Source organism: Cynoglossus semilaevis, chromosome 4 (genome assembly GCF_000523025.1).
Source record: "Cynoglossus semilaevis isolate Cse_v1.0 chromosome 4, Cse_v1.0, whole genome shotgun sequence".
NCBI classification, from domain to species: domain Eukaryota; kingdom Metazoa; phylum Chordata; class Actinopteri; order Pleuronectiformes; family Cynoglossidae; genus Cynoglossus; species Cynoglossus semilaevis.
Window position 1 is genome coordinate 1,680,412 of NC_024310.1, and position 18,499 is coordinate 1,698,910.

The following is an 18,499-nucleotide window of genomic DNA, read 5'->3' on the forward strand; positions in this document are numbered from 1 at the left end:
CCTCAACCCTCCCCCCGGGACCCCCACACTATCACCACCTCCACCTCTTTTTGCTCCCTTTGTCTTTTCTCTCTTTTTCAAGGGTCAGTGCTGCAAAGATCAGGTTGTAATAGCCTTTTTTTCCCCCTCAAAGTCAATAGCACCACCTAATGGATAACGGAGTGTCATACACCCAAAGGTCCTGTAGCTGTTCATGGTGCAGAGTGTTTCTCTTCTTTAGTGCTCTGGGGTTTTTTCTCTGACTAAGCCTGTCTGGTGTGATATGTATTCGTTTTGAAGTTGAGACGTGAAAAAATGAAAGAAAAGATGATTGTAAATTTTTGAATCTCTGTGTGTGTGTGTGGTGTTAATCCTCCATCTTTGTCCTCATCTTCTACAACCCTGTGGCGTTATGGTGACGAGCTTGACCCACGGTTGCCCTGCTGTGTCATGGACCTTTCTTTTTTTTTGTACAACCATCAAACTTGATTCTTTTTTTTTGTACAACCATCAAACTAGAAATACTGTTTTAATGTTTAAAAAAAACATTTTTTTCTCACTGTCTACTCAGATCGAAAGCTGCGAACAACAGTAACGATGCAGGTGGATCGGACGACTCTGATTTAGAGAAAATGAAACAGGTACATTTTTGAAGAATAACTAACAAGTTTGTGACAGAACTGTGTGCCTTATTTGATGAAAAAGAAAACTCTTGGTCAGAGAGACCAGATGGAAGCTGCTACGTGAGATGATGATGACATTTCCTGTGGATTATAAAATCCTGGCATTTGACTGACCTGGTTCAAGATAAAAAATATTCATACTTGTTTTGAATCCCTCCTTTTCTGCAGGAGATCCTCGAGGAGGTGCGAAAAGAACTTCAGAAAGTGAAAGAAGAGATTATTGGAGGCAAGTTTTACTCGTTTTTAAGAACTATATTTTACTTCTGAATAAGAACCTCAGTGACTAAATGTATCCTGTCCCTCTTTTTTCAGCCTTTATTCAGGAGCTACAAAAGAGAGGCACATAGTCCTGCTGGATGTTAAGAATCATGGAGGGCTGTTGGGGCCGTCTACTCCACTGCACCCCCGCCCCCTTCATCCCCCCCACGCAGCCCAGGGATTCCTTATTTCCCACTATCTCACTTTCTTCTCTCTCTCTCTCTCTCTCTCTCTCTCTCTCTCTCATGTGAGCAGACTTGCTGATGTGTACAACATGCATATTCACTACATGTAAACATTAATCCAGGGAACTTCTTCACATCACCATGCAGCACTTTTGATGATCACTCACATATTTGCAGCAGTGACCCCATCCATCCATCTCATGGCTCTGTCCTCCTTCAGTTCCCGTTCCCTTTCGTTTCCTCTTCGTGTGCTCTACTCAATGCAATTATCCAGAGCACAGCGCTACGGCCAAGTTTATGTTCAGGTTGCCATCCACACTAAGCATAGCCCTCGTTTCTGCAGAATGCTGCATCTGCCCCCCCCACCCTTATCTTTTCCCCCTTTGCTATCAGACTTACCATTTACTGGTAGAATAGTCGTCAGTATTCAGGGAAAACTCATTATCACATTTTTTTTTTACTGTAATGGCAAGATGACCAAATAATGTTCCTAGCTCAGAATCGTAGCTCAGATGTTCGCGAACAAGCACTACATTGCCTGTAATCACAGTTAAGATTTTGTAGTAGAACACAAGCGATGGAGGATGGATCAGAGGCACCACCTCTCTGACTCGTACTGTGACTCTCTCCATTGAGTGGACTCCAAAAGATCCAGCGCTGACTCAGAACTAAACGAATCAGCACAACGCGAGTCTTCACTGCTGTATGACCGGTAAATCTAAAGGAAGATGAGACTCACGGGGGAAATACCACGGACAACCTGGAGTGCTGTGAACGTGCTGCGTGTACTTAAATGATGATGTGTGAGAAATGTATTCTGTTTGCATTGCACTTGTTCCAGAGGAAGTTGTCTGTTTTGCCACACTCCTTCGACAGACGACTCCCTCTAACTTAAAATGAGACGTTATTTGCTGGTCAGTGTGGTGTCGCTGCACTGTGCTTTCACTCATCATTTACTTCCATTCTAGCTATTTCTAACGTTGAACTAGAAGAAATGGCCATGATGAGGTCAAATAAACTGGCCATTGACCAACTGCCTTGAAAATAAATATATATAGATTGAAATATATATATATAAGGAAAATGATATATTTGTTTTGAGGGATAATGTTAGCAACAATGAGATGGTGTTTCTATTTTAATTGAAGTGACTGGTGAATGGGGTTTTTGTTCCTTTTTCAATTATTGTTTTCTTATGAAATGTTATTTTGGGTTTACTGTTTCTTTTTTTTCAAATAGAGATTAGGCTTTTTACACTGAAATATAAAGAAAACAGCTTAGAGACACTGGATTAGGAATGCCTTTATAGTCAATTACAGCTGCTTCTGGAAAATGCATCATTTTTGTAATCTTGAGTCGTCTTTTTTATTCTGTTGTTTCAAAAAACAATCGTATAATCATATACGTATTTGGTTAATACTGGACCATATATAGTATAATCATATACGTATTTGGTTAATATTGGACCATATATAACTTATACTTCTGTGTTTACAAGTGTGCAGAAAATTCAGGACTTTTGTTATATTTGTAAACACAGATAAAAGAAAATCAAATTATTTCGCTTTAGAAAGCTGTTTTTTAAGTTTTAGATTATTCCTTATTACAAAAGGGTTTGTAGGTTTCTTAGTGAAAATTGTTAGAAGAAAAAAAACAAAAACGCATGATAATCCAACATGGCTGCCTCAAAAAAACAAACGAAAAAAAACACTCCCTTGGTGTAAACAAAGAAATCGAAATTTATGGAAAAGGTGATAGTTTACGTATAAAGCTATTTGACATTAAAATTACGACGGCAAAAATGATGTATACAATTAGACTTGGAATTTTATCACGTTAGTCTTTTCGTGAATGCATTAAGTTACGACTTTAACAACAAATGGATTTTTTTATTTAATACATTTGAATAATTTAAGGCATTATTTCAATTTAAAAGATAAATCTAATAAAATAGTAGTGGGGCAAAAAATATTTGTAAAATTAGAGAAACTTCTAAAATGAGCTTTTTTTCTTTTTTTTTTTACAGAACTGCTGTGGCTGAATGTAATGAATTTACTTCATGTTAATATGAAGGGTAGCGTTTTATTTAAAGTGAAACTTGGGGAAATATATATATTTTTTAAATTTCCTGAGGGTTCTTGTTGTACGGTGTGAGTGTCCTTGTTCCAGAGCTGCTGGATGTTTCCGGGGCTGTGAAGCCGCTGAGCCGTTTCCGCCGCCATTGCGGATTTTGCTCAGAAGATCAGCGGTAGCCGCTGCTATCCATCTATGCGGTGCTGAAAGCGCGAACAGAAGGGCGGAGACGACTTACATCATAGCTGACTCCAGTTTTCGGAGTTAAAGCTCTTAACGTCACTGCTGACTTACATTTTGGCCGTGTTTTATTTTTCTGCTTGGCTCCGACCTACACGAACAGTGCGGAGGTCGTAGCTAGCGCGGTGCTACTGCCCTGCTAGCTATCGAGCTGCACGGCTACGTTTCATCAGGACTCCGGAGAAGCTCCGTAGGAAACCGCCATGGCTCAAATCCTGCCCATCCGCTTCCAGGAGCACCTGCAGGTGTGTAGGCAAAAACACCCCGACAACACGCACTACACTCACTTCGTTATTTAGATGTAGTTTTTTTTTTAATTTATCGGCTAAGCCGTCATTTTGACGGTATGTTAGCGATGCTAAACGTCCGTAGCCGCAGTAAAAATGAATGACCTCCCCTCCCCCGTTTACCTAGCGGTTAGCTTTCAGCCGAGCGGGTCTCATTCATTTGAGCGATGCTTATCTTCGGCCGAAACTGTCACTGAGCATCGGGAGGAAAAGGGGAAAAAAAGTGGTTCACGTTGTAACTCGTTTGCCGAGCATTGGTTGACAGTTTTTGTCGACATTAACGCGCGTATAGTCACTGCCAGTGCTAGCTTATAGCAACTACATAAGCTAATTTTACCATAAAGTGCGATGGGAAGGGAAAATATCGGCTAATCGTAGCTTCCTTAGATTAGGTTGTGGTTGTCAGGCAAACCACCCTCTGCCAGATCAGTGTCGGTGATGATGTTAGAGGTGACGGGGTGTAAAGCGAGAATCTGCAGTTTGAATGGACCCTGTGCCATTTTACATTATACAAGAGGTGGTGTCACGACTGGCCCTTTTTTTTTAAAACAGCTGATTATGTTCTGTTTAGTTTGCTATCAGTGAAGTGAATGAGTGATTGTCTCCTTAGACTGAATAAGGACAAACATGCGGTTCACCCATCCTGTCAAAGACATGTTTTTTTCCCCCCTTTTACCAATCATAACACGAATACCACATGCATTAATAAACACATGGGACCAGATTACAGTCAAGTCATTCGAGCTGCTCCATCTTAGCCTCCGGACTATGTTAGATATCCCCACCCTCTGACTTATTTACTTTAAACCACATGAACAGGATTTGGTGTCGATAGCACGAATTTTCCACAAATCAAATTAGTAGTGAAGACGTTTTTTTTTTTTTTTTTTTTGATACATGTCGACAGCATTTCTAAAATAAATTGTTTGAATATTTATTTACATGCTATTTAGAATTTTATTTAAATCAATATGCGTTTCCAAAAAAAATAAAAAAAGACACCAAAGTGGGGTTTTTGTTAATCCTAAAATCACTGTAGAGAAAAACTGAGGGATTTAATCCCAAAAAAAAAAGAACATCAGCATAAAGCACATCTTTTTGACACATTTTGATTTGTCACTCAACAAGATGCTTGGATGAGCAAAGGCAGCCGTCTACCAATTTTATTTTAAATTAAGGTCAGACAATTGTGGCTAAAATGTGGTGTTCTGAGGACGAGTCTCCACCGAGGACAGTTAATCGATGCAGTGGTTGCTGTGTAATTATTGCCAGTCCAGAAAAGTAATTACAGTTATTACTTAACAACCAAACATCTTGTGCTGTGAAATGTCTCGAGCATCATTCATTGACTAATATTAAAGAAAATGCATTTTTTATCTTAACTATGACAAATGTTAAATGGGGGAAATAAAGATAATTTAGAAATGCTTTTTAACAGGAGTAGTTTGTTAATTACTAAAGACTAAAGACTGCACTGATAATTTTGCCATAATACCCTTTGTTGAAAAATAGGACAGTTAATCCGTTTGCCTCCTGTGCACTGTGCTCCCAACAGAGACTGTCCTAAAAAAAAAAAAATCTCTCTACAATAAAAAATACAATTCTTCTAACGTGCTTTTCTTTTTCCATATCTCTCAGCTCCAGAACCTGGGCATAAACCCAGCCAACATTGGTTTCAGCACGCTGACAATGGAGTCAGACAAGTTCATCTGCGTGAGGGAAAAAGTTGGAGAGCAGGCCCAGGTCGTCATAATAGATATGGCAGATCCTAACAATCCCATCCGCCGGCCCATATCTGCAGACAGCGCCATCATGAACCCTGCCAGCAAAGTGATTGCCCTCAAAGGTAAGCACTAGTTTCTCCTAACACCATACATTCTGTCATAGACAAAGAGGAGACTGCAGGGTTTGGTTTTTTCCCTAAAGAACAAAGTAATTGTTTAAATTAGAGTTGGTTTTTTTCCACATGTCTTCCTGTACAGTTTGTGTTAATATTTGTTTTGCTATGTAGAGTTTCACGAAATCTTCTTTCATTTTGATGTTAAATGTAAATCACCTCATTTGTTTGTCAAAGATTAATGGTTAAAAGGAGTTGCACTGTAATTGACAATAACATAATGTAACACCCAGAGAGAAGTAGCCTTGGTATGAGAACGATGTCATGCTGTCACGAATGCTTTGTCTATTTTGCTTGTTTTTTGCTCTTTTTTCGTTTCTTACTGCTTTCTTATGTTTGCAGACGGTGAGTTGAACTTTACATATCATGAATTGTCAAAGTGTAACCTTTGTTTGCACAGCCTTGAATTGTTTGCACAGTACTGGTAGTACTTTTAAGTGAATGCCTGCATTTACCTCCATAACGTGAGCAGTGCATTGCTTTAAAATAAGAGGGCAGTTCAGTAGGCTGTATCTTTTTTTATTTTTTTTTATTTTGTGTGTGGGTGTCTATCCATCTGTTACACAGGGCATACATTAAATTACATCTAACCATTTTCTAAAACAAAAAATATTGTTAAAAAGATGTAATAAAAAAAGTCACATCTTCTATTAACGTGGAGCAAAATCCATGTATATAAACGCAATAAAATGCACAACCTGTAGCCCACTGAAATGACCGAAAGGAATAATTATCTTCTGAATACTGAGGTGAAACTCCAAAGCTCTAATCAGACACTGTAAAACAGACATACGTGGCAGCTGCAAAACCATTAATATTTATTATTATAAAATTAATTAACACAGTTCACGTGTCAGTTTTAATTCGCAAAGTGATTTAATTTGAATGCTTCATTCAAAAACGTTTGTATAATTTAAGTCTTTGTGGTAATTCTCCCCAACTGGTCACTGCAGCAAATACTTAACTTTGGAAAATGGTTGGTAGTAATGTGCAGTATGTATGCAGCAAAAATGCGGAATCAGAGAAAATTATACGAATAATTAAACGAAGAGCAATTCTACGTCCTGTAGTCTTATCTGTAGAAGGGTTTATTGTTTTTTTTCCCCATAAACCTCTTGGATAAAGAGTGAACTATAATCCAATATAACTCAAACAATTTATAAAAGCTAAGACTTCAAAAGTGTTATATTTATACTCCGGTATTCTGGACATTTACCTGCGTAAAAAAACTGTTTCATATTCTACAAATACTTTGGTTTTATCTCTCTACAGTAAGTACTTGTTAATCAGCAGATGTTCGTTACAAACTGATATTTACCTGACAGTTAAACAGTTTGTTTTTCTTTACTGCCTTGATTATATTTTTGAATTTTCATGAATGTAGACCCTATTGTTTGTTTAGAACCACTGGTTCCTACCCAGTAGTAGCAAAGCGACAACAACTCACAAACACTGCATTGAAGGGAATCGTGAAGAAGTGGCGATCGGGGCGTTGGTTAAATTTTTTATCAAGTCGTGGCCCACGGCCAGAAAGTTTGGCCGCACCTGCACTAGAGGAACAAAGTGTTTGTCAACACCTGTTATTAACAGTGACAAATTCTACTGTAAACCCTAATCTGATTCATGCAGCCGTGAATATAATGAAAAATTCTTGTTCTTATTTTCTTTTTTTTTGAAATCTCATGTTTGATCCTTGTGGAAAAACCCGTCCACATAAATTTAAACGCCAATAACCCAGTATTGTATTCTGATAATTTTCAGTTAGAAACACGTCGTTTGATTTGTCCTTCATCACATCTGTTTGTGTGCTTTGTGGTCTTCTTTTGCTAATCTGCATTCAGACCCTGCTTCCTTCCCACAAACTTTGACATAGAAACACAGTATAATCCCAGTCCCCTGAGCTTTTGCCGCATGTGTAGAGTGTTAAGAGAACAAGCCGTAGAGTTTCCAATCGGCCTCGTAGCCGCCGGTCAAAATCAGTGACCATTTAAATGTGGATTGTATTGACTTGACCTTCATGACCGGATCACATTACTGTCGCACAGAGGTTTCTCAGGCCTGATGTTGGTGTTGGTGTGAACACAGGCCGTGACTTACTTTCATTTATCTTCTCTTCGTCATCGTCTTTGTCACAAACAAAGGCTTTTTCCGACTCCGTGCAAAAGTTTTTATCGCAAAACTTTCAACCTAAAATGAAATATTGGCAGTGTTGCATGTTTGTCCTGAACAAACCCTCGTAAACGGCCAACGAAGAGTTCATATCTACAACTACGTTGTATGACAGCAGTGTATACTGTATATGGTAATGTGACTCCTCACATTCACATGGTTCGTAGAGTCCCATTGTTGAACAGTGTTGTTTTTATCCAGCTACGTCTCGTTGTATTAGAGGTGAGGGTGAAATGAAACCAGGTAGGAACAGGTCTAAATATGGTCGGCCTGTGTTTCAGTGGTGTCGAGGTTATACTTAGATGACTGGTCTGACAGTGTTCTCCAAAATTATACGGATGTAGAGCTGAGATCACACCGTGTGGTCCAACCCACATCCAAAGATTCTTCTAAGTAACTGTGATTTTCCAGGTCAGTAGTTTTACCGTCATAAAGTAAAGGATTCATAGGTGACACTGGTCCAAAGCTGTCGATTAAATCTCCATCAATAATTGTTTTCTCTCAACAACATTTTTTTTTTCTGGCTGGTGATTGGCGTCTTTTGTCCCAGAGAAACAAAATATAATCACTGATGGTGGGAATGGTTCACAATAGTTCCTAGTGTTTTTTTTAAGTATTCATCAAGAATGAAGCTGTTGTGCAACATTAGAATGATCTTGTCTTGATCCACAGAATATGTGGAGAAGAAAGTAACATCATCAGTATTGATGCAAAACAGTGACTTTACAGATGAGATCAAAACAGTAAAATAAAGAAAGTATTTGATATCTGGAGAACAGAATTGACATAATAAATTTTATGACTCTTTACAATTTAAATATTTTACCTGATTTCAGCAGCTTGGCACAGATCTATATTTATGTCAATGCGTTTTTGATGCTGTGTTTTTAATGCTGCAATTTAGTTTTTGTAGGTTAAAAACGATTGTGTATCGTTAATTGACTAATGTATGTCAGACCTGACTGAATGCAGATGTAGATCTTAACTGATTTCCCCCTGTGTTTTTTTTTTCTGTTGTGCAAAACTCTTTGTGTTTCCTCCCGGAGTCTGCTGTGGGTTGTTTGTAGTAGCTTTAGTCACATGGTTGGTTTGAGTTAATTGTGTTTGTGTTTGCTTTACTGTAACTTAAGTGGTTTTTAGGCTGTTCAATTAAAACAAGGGCATTAATTAAATGAAACTTTCAAATGTTTTCAGCTGCAAAGACCCTGCAGATCTTCAACATTGAGATGAAGAGCAAGATGAAGGCTCACACCATGACAGACGACGTGACCTTCTGGAAGTGGATCTCCCTCAACACCGTGGCGCTGGTCACTGACAACGCCGTGTATCACTGGAGCATGGAGGGAGACTCTCAGCCAATCAAAGTTTTTGACCGACACTCCAGCCTGGCAGGCTGCCAGATCATCAACTACCGCACTGACGCCAAACAGAAGTGGCTGCTGCTCATTGGCATCTCAGCACAGGTTAATGTCTGTGTCTTAGTAAAAGGCTACCAAAGTTCACTTTTAAATGATCATGAACTTTGACTTGATCTACATTCATTCATTCATTCATACTGTCGTACATCGTGTCTACGATCTTTGAATTAAGAAGAGTCGTTATCTTTCCTACAGCAAAACCGTGTGGTCGGAGCCATGCAGCTGTACTCAGTGGACAGAAAGGTTTCTCAGCCCATCGAGGGTCATGCCGCCGGCTTTGCTCAGTTCAAGATGGAGGGCAACACCGAGGAGTCCACCCTGTTCTGCTTTGCTGTGCGAGGACAGGCGGGAGGAAAAGTACGATATACAACATTCTTATCCAGATCACTGCGTCGGTCAGTCCTGATGGAACAGTGTTATCTGACGTCATCTGTGTCTCTCTCTCTTTTTTGCTCCCAGCTGCATATCATTGAAGTGGGAACTCCACCCACTGGGAATCAGCCGTTTCCAAAGAAAGCTGTTGATGTTTTCTTCCCTCCAGAAGCTCAGAATGACTTTCCTGTCGCCATGCAGGTACAATTAAATATTTACCAGAAGCCAGTCAAGCGAGTAATTGTTTTCCGTCGTTGCTTTGATGAAACGGCAAGACGTTCAGCTCACCAGTTCACAAATATTTTGTCGGTTTGATTGTTCAAAAAATTGTCTTTCTTTCTCTGTTGTTCCATCCAGATCAGCTCAAAGCAGGACGTCGTCTTTCTCATCACCAAATACGGCTACATTCACCTGTACGACCTGGAAACTGGAACCTGCATCTACATGAACAGGATCAGCGGAGAGACCATTTTTGTCACCGCCCCACACGAGCCCACCGCTGGTATCATTGGGGTCAACAGGAAAGGACAGGTAACGTTTGGCTGCTGTCGTCGTGACCTTGACTTGGAGAAATGTGTGAAAGTTTGAAGCTGCAGCAGCATCTACACGGGGACGTCATGTGATACTTACAGCAGGACGCCTAATCTTGGACAATGCAGTTCTACTCTGTCTAATCCTGTTATTGCCCTTAGGTCACACCTGCAGCTCTGGCACATAGAGATCAGTGTCACACACACACACCAGTACACATGCTCTGGCACATAGAGATCAGTGTCACAAACTCACACACACACACACCAGTACACACGTAATGCTAATGTGCACACGAAAACATAGTCATCCTTTAGTGTATTTTAGGATTTTAGGATTTCTATATTTATAAATCCATATTTGACTCCAGTGTCTCATCTCTCTCTAATTTTTCAGTGTGTATAGTTTTACACAAAAAAATCCATGTTTCCTCTCAGGTGTTGTCAGTGTGCGTGGAGGAGGAGAACATCATTCCGTACATCACTAACGTGCTTCAGAACCCAGACCTAGCCCTCCGCATGGCCGTCCGTAATAACCTTGCCGGAGCTGAAGAGCTGTTTGCTCGCAAGTTCAACACTCTCTTCGCAGCAGGAAACTACTCAGAGGCTGCCAAGGTCGCAGCCAATGCACCCAAGGTACTGTCACTGCACACTCTGAGCTGGGGCCATAATAATAAAAAAATAGTTCAACCAAATGTCTTCACCTTCACTCACATACTTTTCCTGTTTATCCATCCTCCTCCCAGGGAATTCTGCGTACCCCAGACACCATCCGTCGCTTCCAGAGTGTTCCAGCTCAACCGGGTCAGACGTCTCCTCTGCTCCAGTACTTTGGCATCTTGCTGGATCAAGGCCAGCTCAATAAGTTTGAGTCTCTGGAGCTCTGCAGGCCAGTCCTCCAGCAGGGCCGGAAGCAGCTACTGGAGAAGTGGCTGAAGGAGGACAAGGTCTGTCCCTGGTTTTTTTTTAAATACAAACATTTTTCACCTGACAACGTCACATCGTTGTACTTTGTTTTGTCTGTCATCACAGCTGGAGTGCTCTGAGGAGCTCGGGGACTTGGTGAAGTCTGTGGATCCCACTCTTGCTCTCAGTGTGTATCTCAGAGCAAATGTTCCCAACAAAGTCATTCAGTGCTTTGCAGAGACCGGACAGTTCCAGAAGATTGTTCTTTACGCCAAGAAGGTTTGTGAACTTTTATTCCAGTTCCATGTGAGATGTTGTGTCTGTTTGTTGTGATACATGTGAAGAGTTACAATCTGTTCTGTCCCTGAAGGTCGGCTACACTCCAGACTGGATCTTTCTGCTGAGGAATGTGATGCGGATCAGTCCGGAGCAAGGACTTCAGTTCTCACAGATGCTAGTTCAGGATGAGGAGCCATTAGCTGACATCACACAGGTACCAAAAAAAGAAAAACAGAACATCACCCAGCACCAACATCTCTGAACAGTTAATTGATTTTATGAAGGTAATTGACCTTTGTTGTTTACTAAAACAATTCAGTGTAATTAAATTTACTGCATCCACTCCAGCAAATGTACAGTCATATATACTTTTAAATAATAAATCATATAAACAGTGGGTGATATGTTTAGTTATTTTAAGCAACTGACATCATTTGGAATCACCAGAGAAGAAAGAAAGTGAACCAACACCAGGAATATTTGACTGGGAATTTGTAATAAAAGATTACAGTACTGTAGGGTATTGATTTCGTCATATCACGATATATCAATATTTTCTTACACCCCAAAACACAGACATTACAACCACGATATATCAATATTTTCTTACACCCAAAAAACAGACATTACAACATATAAGAAATTGAAGTTTTGATGACTTCCCTTTTTTTTCTCCAGATCGTCGACGTGTTCATGGAGTACAACCTGATCCAGCAGTGCACGTCCTTCCTCCTGGATGCCCTGAAGAATAACAGACCCATGGAAGGACCACTGCAGACACGCTTGCTGGAAATGAATCTGGTCCACGCCCCACAGGTGGAGAAACTAACTATTAGGCTGTGTTTCGTTAAAGTCTAAACTAGGCTGAAAACCACAATAAATGTCTTTTGATGTGTTTTTATACGACAGGTTGCAGATGCTATCCTTGGAAATCAGATGTTTACCCACTACGATCGACCACACGTGGCACAGCTGTGCGAGAAGGCCGGTCTCCTGCAGAGGGCGCTGGAGCATTATACTGACCTGTACGACATAAAGCGTGCGGTGTTGCACACACTCCTGCTGAGCCCAGAGGTACAGCTGAGGAAGTTCTGAAAACTCTTGGTTTAAAACGACAGTGTAGTGACTTCTACCGTGTCTTCACTCAAACCCTGCAGTGGCTGGTGAACTTCTTTGGCTCCCTCTCAGTGGAGGACTCTCTGGAGTGTCTGAGAGCCATGCTGTCTGCAAACATTCGCCAGAACCTGCAGATATGTGTGCAGGTGGCCTCCAAGTACCACGAGCAGCTCTCCACTCAGTCCCTCACTGAACTTTTTGAGTCGTTCAAAAGCTTTGAAGGTAAATTGGTAAATAAGCAGTTTGAATTTTTTTTTTTTAAATGCATTCTTGTTGATTTTTTTAAGTAAATAAGCAGTTTGAATTTTTTTTTTTTAAATGCATTCTTGTTTATTTTGTGTTTGTGTTTGTTGCAGGTTTGTTTTATTTCCTGGGTTCCATCGTGAACTTCAGCCAGGATCCTGAGGTCCATTTCAAATACATCCAGGCCGCCTGCAAGACTGGCCAGATCAAAGAGGTGGAGAGAATCTGCAGAGAGAGCAACTGCTACGACCCTGAACGCGTCAAAAACTTCCTGAAGGTCAGACGTGGAACAGTGCAGTTTTTAAAGAACTGGAAACAATTCTAGTTCAGTAGCTGCCATTTTAAAAAAAATACATGTTTAATTTTTGTTTCACAGGAAGCGAAGCTGACTGACCAACTGCCTCTGATTATCGTGTGCGATCGCTTTGATTTCGTCCACGACCTGGTCCTGTACCTCTACCGTAACAGCCTCCAGAAATACATTGAGATCTATGTGCAGAAGGTACATTCACACCTGCGTGTTCTAGTGGAAACTGAAGCGTGTTGTTGTCGGACTTTGATCTCACTTCAAGGTCATTGATTTGCAGGTGAACCCGAGCCGCCTGCCGGTGGTCATTGGTGGCCTGCTGGACGTGGACTGCGCCGAGGATGTGATCAAGAACCTGATCATGGTGGTGAGGGGACAGTTCTCCACAGACGAACTCGTTGCTGAAGTGGAGAAAAGAAATCGGTGAGAAGGAAACCCAACAGACCTGAAATCCCAGTCTGAAGAGTCTTGTCGTTGTGAAAGACTGAGTGTCTGTGTGTCTGTCTCCAGACTGAAGCTCTTACTGCCGTGGCTGGAGGCGCGTATACACGAGGGCTGCGAGGAGCCCGCTACCCACAATGCCCTGGCAAAGATCTACATCGACAGCAATAACAACCCCGAGAGATTCCTGAGGGAAAACCCCTACTACGACAGCCGTGTGGTGGGAAAGTACTGCGAGAAGAGGGACCCTCACCTGGCCTGTGTGGCCTATGAGAGAGGACAGTGTGACCAGGAACTGATTCATGTAAGTACCAGTACTAACGGTTCACATTATATTACTGTGACGTTACAGTATAATCGACAATAAGATCATCTTTCCTGTGCTTTTAAATCACTGATTCATGTAAGTACCAGTACTAACAGTTCACGTTATATTACTGTGACGTTACAGTGTAATCGACGATAACAATATTCTTTTCATCTTTCCTGAGCTTTTAAATTGACTCTAATGTTATATGTTATTGTTATTCTTCAGGTCTGCAACGAGAACTCTCTGTTTAAGAGTCTGTCCCGCTACCTTGTACGTCGCAAGAACCCAGAGTTGTGGGCCAATGTGCTGCTGGAGACCAATAACTACAGAAGACCACTCATCGACCAGGTTTGACTGGTTCACTCTTAACTAAGTCACTGAAGAAATGTCCAATTGGTGGATGTGATTTTCAGAGCAGAAATCCCTGAAGGTTGTGAGATGTTTGTTCGTGATGTTCTGTTTGACTGGACTCTTGAGGTCCTGTCCACAGAGTTTGATCCGGTTCTCTTCTGCAGGTCGTTCAAACAGCATTGTCAGAGACTCAAGATCCAGAGGAAGTGTCCGTCACGGTCAAGGCCTTCATGACTGCTGATCTTCCCAACGAGCTCATTGAACTGCTGGAGAAGATCGTGCTGGATAACTCCGTGTTCAGCGAGCACAGGTGAGGGAGGATCGACTAAACGATGAATCTAAGAACCAACGGGAAATGTTACGGTGTGGTAATGAGCAGCAAGTGTCTCAAACCGTTGTGTTCTGATTGTTTCAGGAACCTCCAGAACCTGCTCATCCTGACGGCCATTAAAGCTGATCGCACTCGTGTCATGGAGTACATCAACCGTCTGGACAACTACGACGCTCCCGACATCGCAAACATCGCCATCAGTAATGAGCTGTTCGAGGAGGCGTTTGCTATTTTTAGAAAGTTTGATGTGAACACCTCTGCAGTGCAGGTCGGCGGATTCCCACCTCTGTTGTATTTAAACTTTGACCTTTGACCTTGTCGAGCCTGAAGCAGCCTTATCGACCTCTGGTACGTTTCTGTCCAGGTTCTCATCGAGCACATCGGTAACCTGGACAGAGCCTATGAGTTTGCAGAACGCTGCAACGAGCCGCCAGTGTGGAGTCAGTTGGCCAAAGCCCAGCTCCAGAAGGGCCTCGTCAAAGAAGCCATCGACTCCTACATCAAGGCCGACGACCCCTCTGCTTACATGGAAGTGGGACAAGCAGCGGCCCAGAGCGGTAAGTCCGGTTAATCTGACTTGAATCACCGACTCAAGTTGCATTCCTTCCCATGAGGAATGACTTGAATCGTTGCATTCCTTCCCATTAAATGACTTGAATCGTTGCATTCCTTCCCATGAAATTGTCTTTTTGTGTCTAACGGACGACGACTGTGTGCAGGGAACTGGGAGGACCTGGTGAAGTTTCTGCAGATGGCTCGTAAAAAGGCCCGTGAGTCTTATGTGGAGACGGAGCTGATCTTTGCCCTGGCTAAGACCAACCGCCTCGCCGAGCTTGAAGAGTTCATCAACGGACCCAACAACGCCCACATTCAGCAGGTATGTCCCAGGAAGGACAGAGAAACAGACTCACACGTGTATTTCTCATAAATGTTCTTAACTTCTTTTTTCCTGTCTTACAGGTGGGCGATCGCTGCTATGACGAGAAGATGTACGAAGCAGCCAAACTGCTCTATAACAACGTCTCTAACTTTGGCCGTTTGGCCTCCACCCTGGTCCACCTGGGAGAGTACCAGGCCGCTGTGGACGGAGCCCGCAAGGCCAACAGCACCCGCATCTGGAAGGAGGTGAAGATGTGATCAACACAGTCATTCCACACTGAGTTAAAATAGTAACGGTGAAATGTTTGTGATGGTTTTGTCTATTTTGATCTCTACGTATACATTTACTTATTTTTTTGTCTCTTCCAGGTGTGTTTCGCTTGTGTCGATGGGAAGGAGTTCCGTCTCGCCCAGATGTGTGGACTCCACATTGTTGTCCATGCAGATGAACTGGAGGAGCTCATCAACTACTACCAGGTAAAACAAGTAGTTTATATTATAAACGTATCCACCTTCAATGAATATATAATTGTTGCTTTTCCACTCCAGAGGTTTTACTCAAAATCCAACTAATTTTCCATCTATATTTAATTTTCCTTCTCCTGAAATGTATCATTAACGATGAGTTAGGAAACAAAATGACCTAATTACGATGAGTTAGGAAACAAAATGACCTATTTTTTTCATAAAAAAGATTTTTTTTTTGGTGGAAAGTCAAATATGATTTTAATAAATTTGTGGTTCCCTACAGGACCGCGGTTACTTTGAGGAGCTGATCACGATGCTGGAGGCCGCACTGGGACTGGAGCGTGCCCACATGGGCATGTTCACGGAGCTGGCCATCCTCTACTCCAAGTTTAAGCCCCAGAAGATGAGGGAGCACCTGGAGCTCTTCTGGTCTCGTGTTAACATTCCAAAGGTAATGAAGCAGGAAGTAGAGCTGCAGCGTCAAACCCTCGACTTTTATAGATGTGTCAGACTAGCGGCACGTGTGTTATTTACTGACTGAGTTCTGTGGGTGTGTTTCAGGTTCTCAGGGCAGCAGAACAGGCCCACCTGTGGGCGGAGCTGGTGTTCCTCTATGACAAGTACGAGGAGTACGACAACGCCATCATCACCATGATGAACCACCCGTCCGACGCCTGGAAGGAGGGCCAGTTCAAAGACATTGTCACCAAGGTAAAAAAAAAACACAGCTTTTGTTTTTTTGTTGTTGTTGTTGTGTAACGAGTCTTAACTAAAGCTGTGACAAACCTGTGAACATGATTTTTTTTTTCACTGCAGGTGGCCAACGTGGAGCTGTACTACAAAGCTGTTCAGTTTTACCTGGAGTTCAAACCGTTGTTACTTAACGACCTGCTGATCGTCCTCTCCCCACGACTGGACCACACACGCGCCGTCAACTTCTTCAGCAAGGTCCCGGACCGTCGTTGATTTCTGTAGAACGTTCCAAAAACATATGTTACATTTCTAATGTATATATTTATTTTACTTTATTGATTTTTAGATGAAACAGTTGCCTCTGGTGAAACCTTACCTTAGGTCCGTCCAGAATCACAACAACAAATCTGTCAACGAGGCTCTGAACAACCTCTTCATCATCGAGGAAGACTATGCGGTACGGCGGCACAGTTTCATCCACGGGGCGTCATAATAGAAAATCTATCTTTAGAAAAGGAATGGTTCTGTCTGGGGTAGAGGGGGGATAGAGTTTCTGTTTTTTTTTCTCCTTTATCTGAAACGTCACCAGCAGGATTAATGTTTTTATTGAGTCCTGTTTCCAGCCGTGTCATCAATCCTCCGTCTCGTACCCAGGCGCTGCGCACATCCATCGACGCCTACGACAACTTTGACAACATCTCACTGGCCCAGGGTCTGGAGAAGCACGAGCTCATAGAGTTCAGGAGGATCGCAGCCTATCTGTTCAAGGGCAACAACCGCTGGAAACAGAGCGTGGAACTCTGCAAGAAGGACAAGCTCTACAAGGTGCACAGAGAACCACCAAGGAAAAAAAGGAAGATTTCAGGATGCCGTCTGGATCTCCTGGCTGTTACTGATCTACAACTGCTTCTCCTTCTCTTCAGGATGCCATGCAGTACGCATCGGAGTCCAAAGACACGGAGCTGGCAGAGGAGCTCCTGGCCTGGTTCCTGAACGAGGATAAGAAGGAGTGCTTCGCCGCCTGCCTCTTCACCTGCTACGACCTGCTGCGGCCTGACGTGGTGCTGGAGACCGCCTGGCGACACAACATCATGGACTTCTCCATGCCCTACTTCATCCAGGTCATGAGGGAGTATCTGAGCAAGGTGAGTCTGCAGGAGGTTCAGTAAACGAGTGAGTGAAATAGACAAGTTGAAAAGTAGAAGATGGATAATCAGATTATTTCATTTGACATGTTACACTCAGTATATGTAGATCCCCATAGAGTTGGGTCAAATAAAAAAAAATAGATATATAAGATATTTATATTAATCTCATTTATTTGCATCTGTTCGTTCTCACTGAACATTACTCACCATCTCGTATCAACAGAGGTTTTTACCTTTTTAGCAAAAAGAATGTTTGCAGATGCAGTTGTCAGTGTTTTTCCTCACAGTACTACACACACACACACACACTGCGCTGCCTTTTTACTCATGTTTTGACTCGCTCTCCTTTAACTCTGTTTTTGTCATAATTGATGTTTTCATTTTCATCTGGGTTATTCATCAGTAAAAGCTGCTTTTCTATACAAATGTGCTTTGGAGGAGACTCGCTGCTGCTGCTTTGATTCACTTCACACCGATGCAGAATAAATACGGCCCACAATTCAGTGTTTTTATAACAAGACAGACCTCACTGCAGAAAAATATTATACAAAAATCCTCATCACAGCTTGGAGTAAAACCCACCAGGCCAGTGTGATTAATTTAAAATAATCTAAAATAATAATTGAAAAAAAAAAAGTGCAAGTGTGGTTTGTCCAAATCTAAAGTCCACATTTGTATCAGAAGTGGCGTTTGAACCTGCATCAGTTTCCCTCGAGATTCGTTGTGTTATTATTTCTTCAGTTAAAAATCCTCTGCTCGCTCTTGTTCTTCTGTCAGTTTCTGTTTTGGTGGGACTTTTATTTGTGGGGTTTTTTTTTCCTCCTTAAGTTGCCTCTCTGAATTTCTTTCCAGGTTGATGCGATTAAGGAAAAGGTGAAAGCCGAATTCATTTCTGATCATTCTTTTTGACCCCCCCCCTTATACCCCCCCCTTACA

At 41.9% G+C, this 18,499-nt stretch overlaps 2 protein-coding genes across 4 annotated transcripts in view; both read left to right on the forward strand.

Moving 5' to 3' along the window:
- Positions 1-2,442, forward strand: part of vaspb (vasodilator stimulated phosphoprotein b) — a 19,840-nt gene extending 17,398 nt beyond the window's left edge. For all 3 annotated transcript variants that reach the window (XM_017032263.2, XM_008308491.3, XM_008308492.3), the window contains 3 exons: positions 551-620; positions 831-888; positions 975-2,442. In XM_017032263.2, coding sequence (XP_016887752.1) covers positions 551-620; positions 831-888; positions 975-1,009 — 163 coding nt within the window. In that variant the 3' untranslated portion in view covers positions 1,010-2,442. The remainder of the gene's footprint in view (positions 1-550; positions 621-830; positions 889-974) is intronic.
- Positions 2,443-2,571: 129 nt separating this feature from the next.
- Positions 2,572-18,499, forward strand: part of LOC103377638 (clathrin heavy chain 1-like) — a 22,390-nt gene continuing 6,462 nt past the window's right edge. The window contains exons 1-32 of the mRNA XM_017031853.2: positions 2,572-3,663; positions 5,344-5,551; positions 5,945-5,947; positions 8,966-9,234; positions 9,385-9,546; positions 9,649-9,762; positions 9,919-10,092; positions 10,530-10,727; positions 10,838-11,038; positions 11,124-11,276; positions 11,368-11,490; positions 11,955-12,092; positions 12,186-12,350; positions 12,434-12,614; positions 12,749-12,912; positions 13,012-13,137; positions 13,223-13,365; positions 13,453-13,687; positions 13,919-14,041; positions 14,209-14,354; positions 14,460-14,643; positions 14,740-14,932; positions 15,095-15,252; positions 15,336-15,500; positions 15,624-15,731; positions 16,006-16,173; positions 16,284-16,433; positions 16,539-16,670; positions 16,762-16,872; positions 17,070-17,240; positions 17,339-17,560; positions 18,416-18,436. Coding sequence (XP_016887342.1) covers positions 3,622-3,663; positions 5,344-5,551; positions 5,945-5,947; positions 8,966-9,234; positions 9,385-9,546; positions 9,649-9,762; positions 9,919-10,092; positions 10,530-10,727; positions 10,838-11,038; positions 11,124-11,276; positions 11,368-11,490; positions 11,955-12,092; positions 12,186-12,350; positions 12,434-12,614; positions 12,749-12,912; positions 13,012-13,137; positions 13,223-13,365; positions 13,453-13,687; positions 13,919-14,041; positions 14,209-14,354; positions 14,460-14,643; positions 14,740-14,932; positions 15,095-15,252; positions 15,336-15,500; positions 15,624-15,731; positions 16,006-16,173; positions 16,284-16,433; positions 16,539-16,670; positions 16,762-16,872; positions 17,070-17,240; positions 17,339-17,560; positions 18,416-18,436 — 4,851 coding nt within the window. The 5' untranslated portion in view covers positions 2,572-3,621. The remainder of the gene's footprint in view (positions 3,664-5,343; positions 5,552-5,944; positions 5,948-8,965; positions 9,235-9,384; positions 9,547-9,648; positions 9,763-9,918; positions 10,093-10,529; positions 10,728-10,837; positions 11,039-11,123; positions 11,277-11,367; positions 11,491-11,954; positions 12,093-12,185; positions 12,351-12,433; positions 12,615-12,748; positions 12,913-13,011; positions 13,138-13,222; positions 13,366-13,452; positions 13,688-13,918; positions 14,042-14,208; positions 14,355-14,459; positions 14,644-14,739; positions 14,933-15,094; positions 15,253-15,335; positions 15,501-15,623; positions 15,732-16,005; positions 16,174-16,283; positions 16,434-16,538; positions 16,671-16,761; positions 16,873-17,069; positions 17,241-17,338; positions 17,561-18,415; positions 18,437-18,499) is intronic.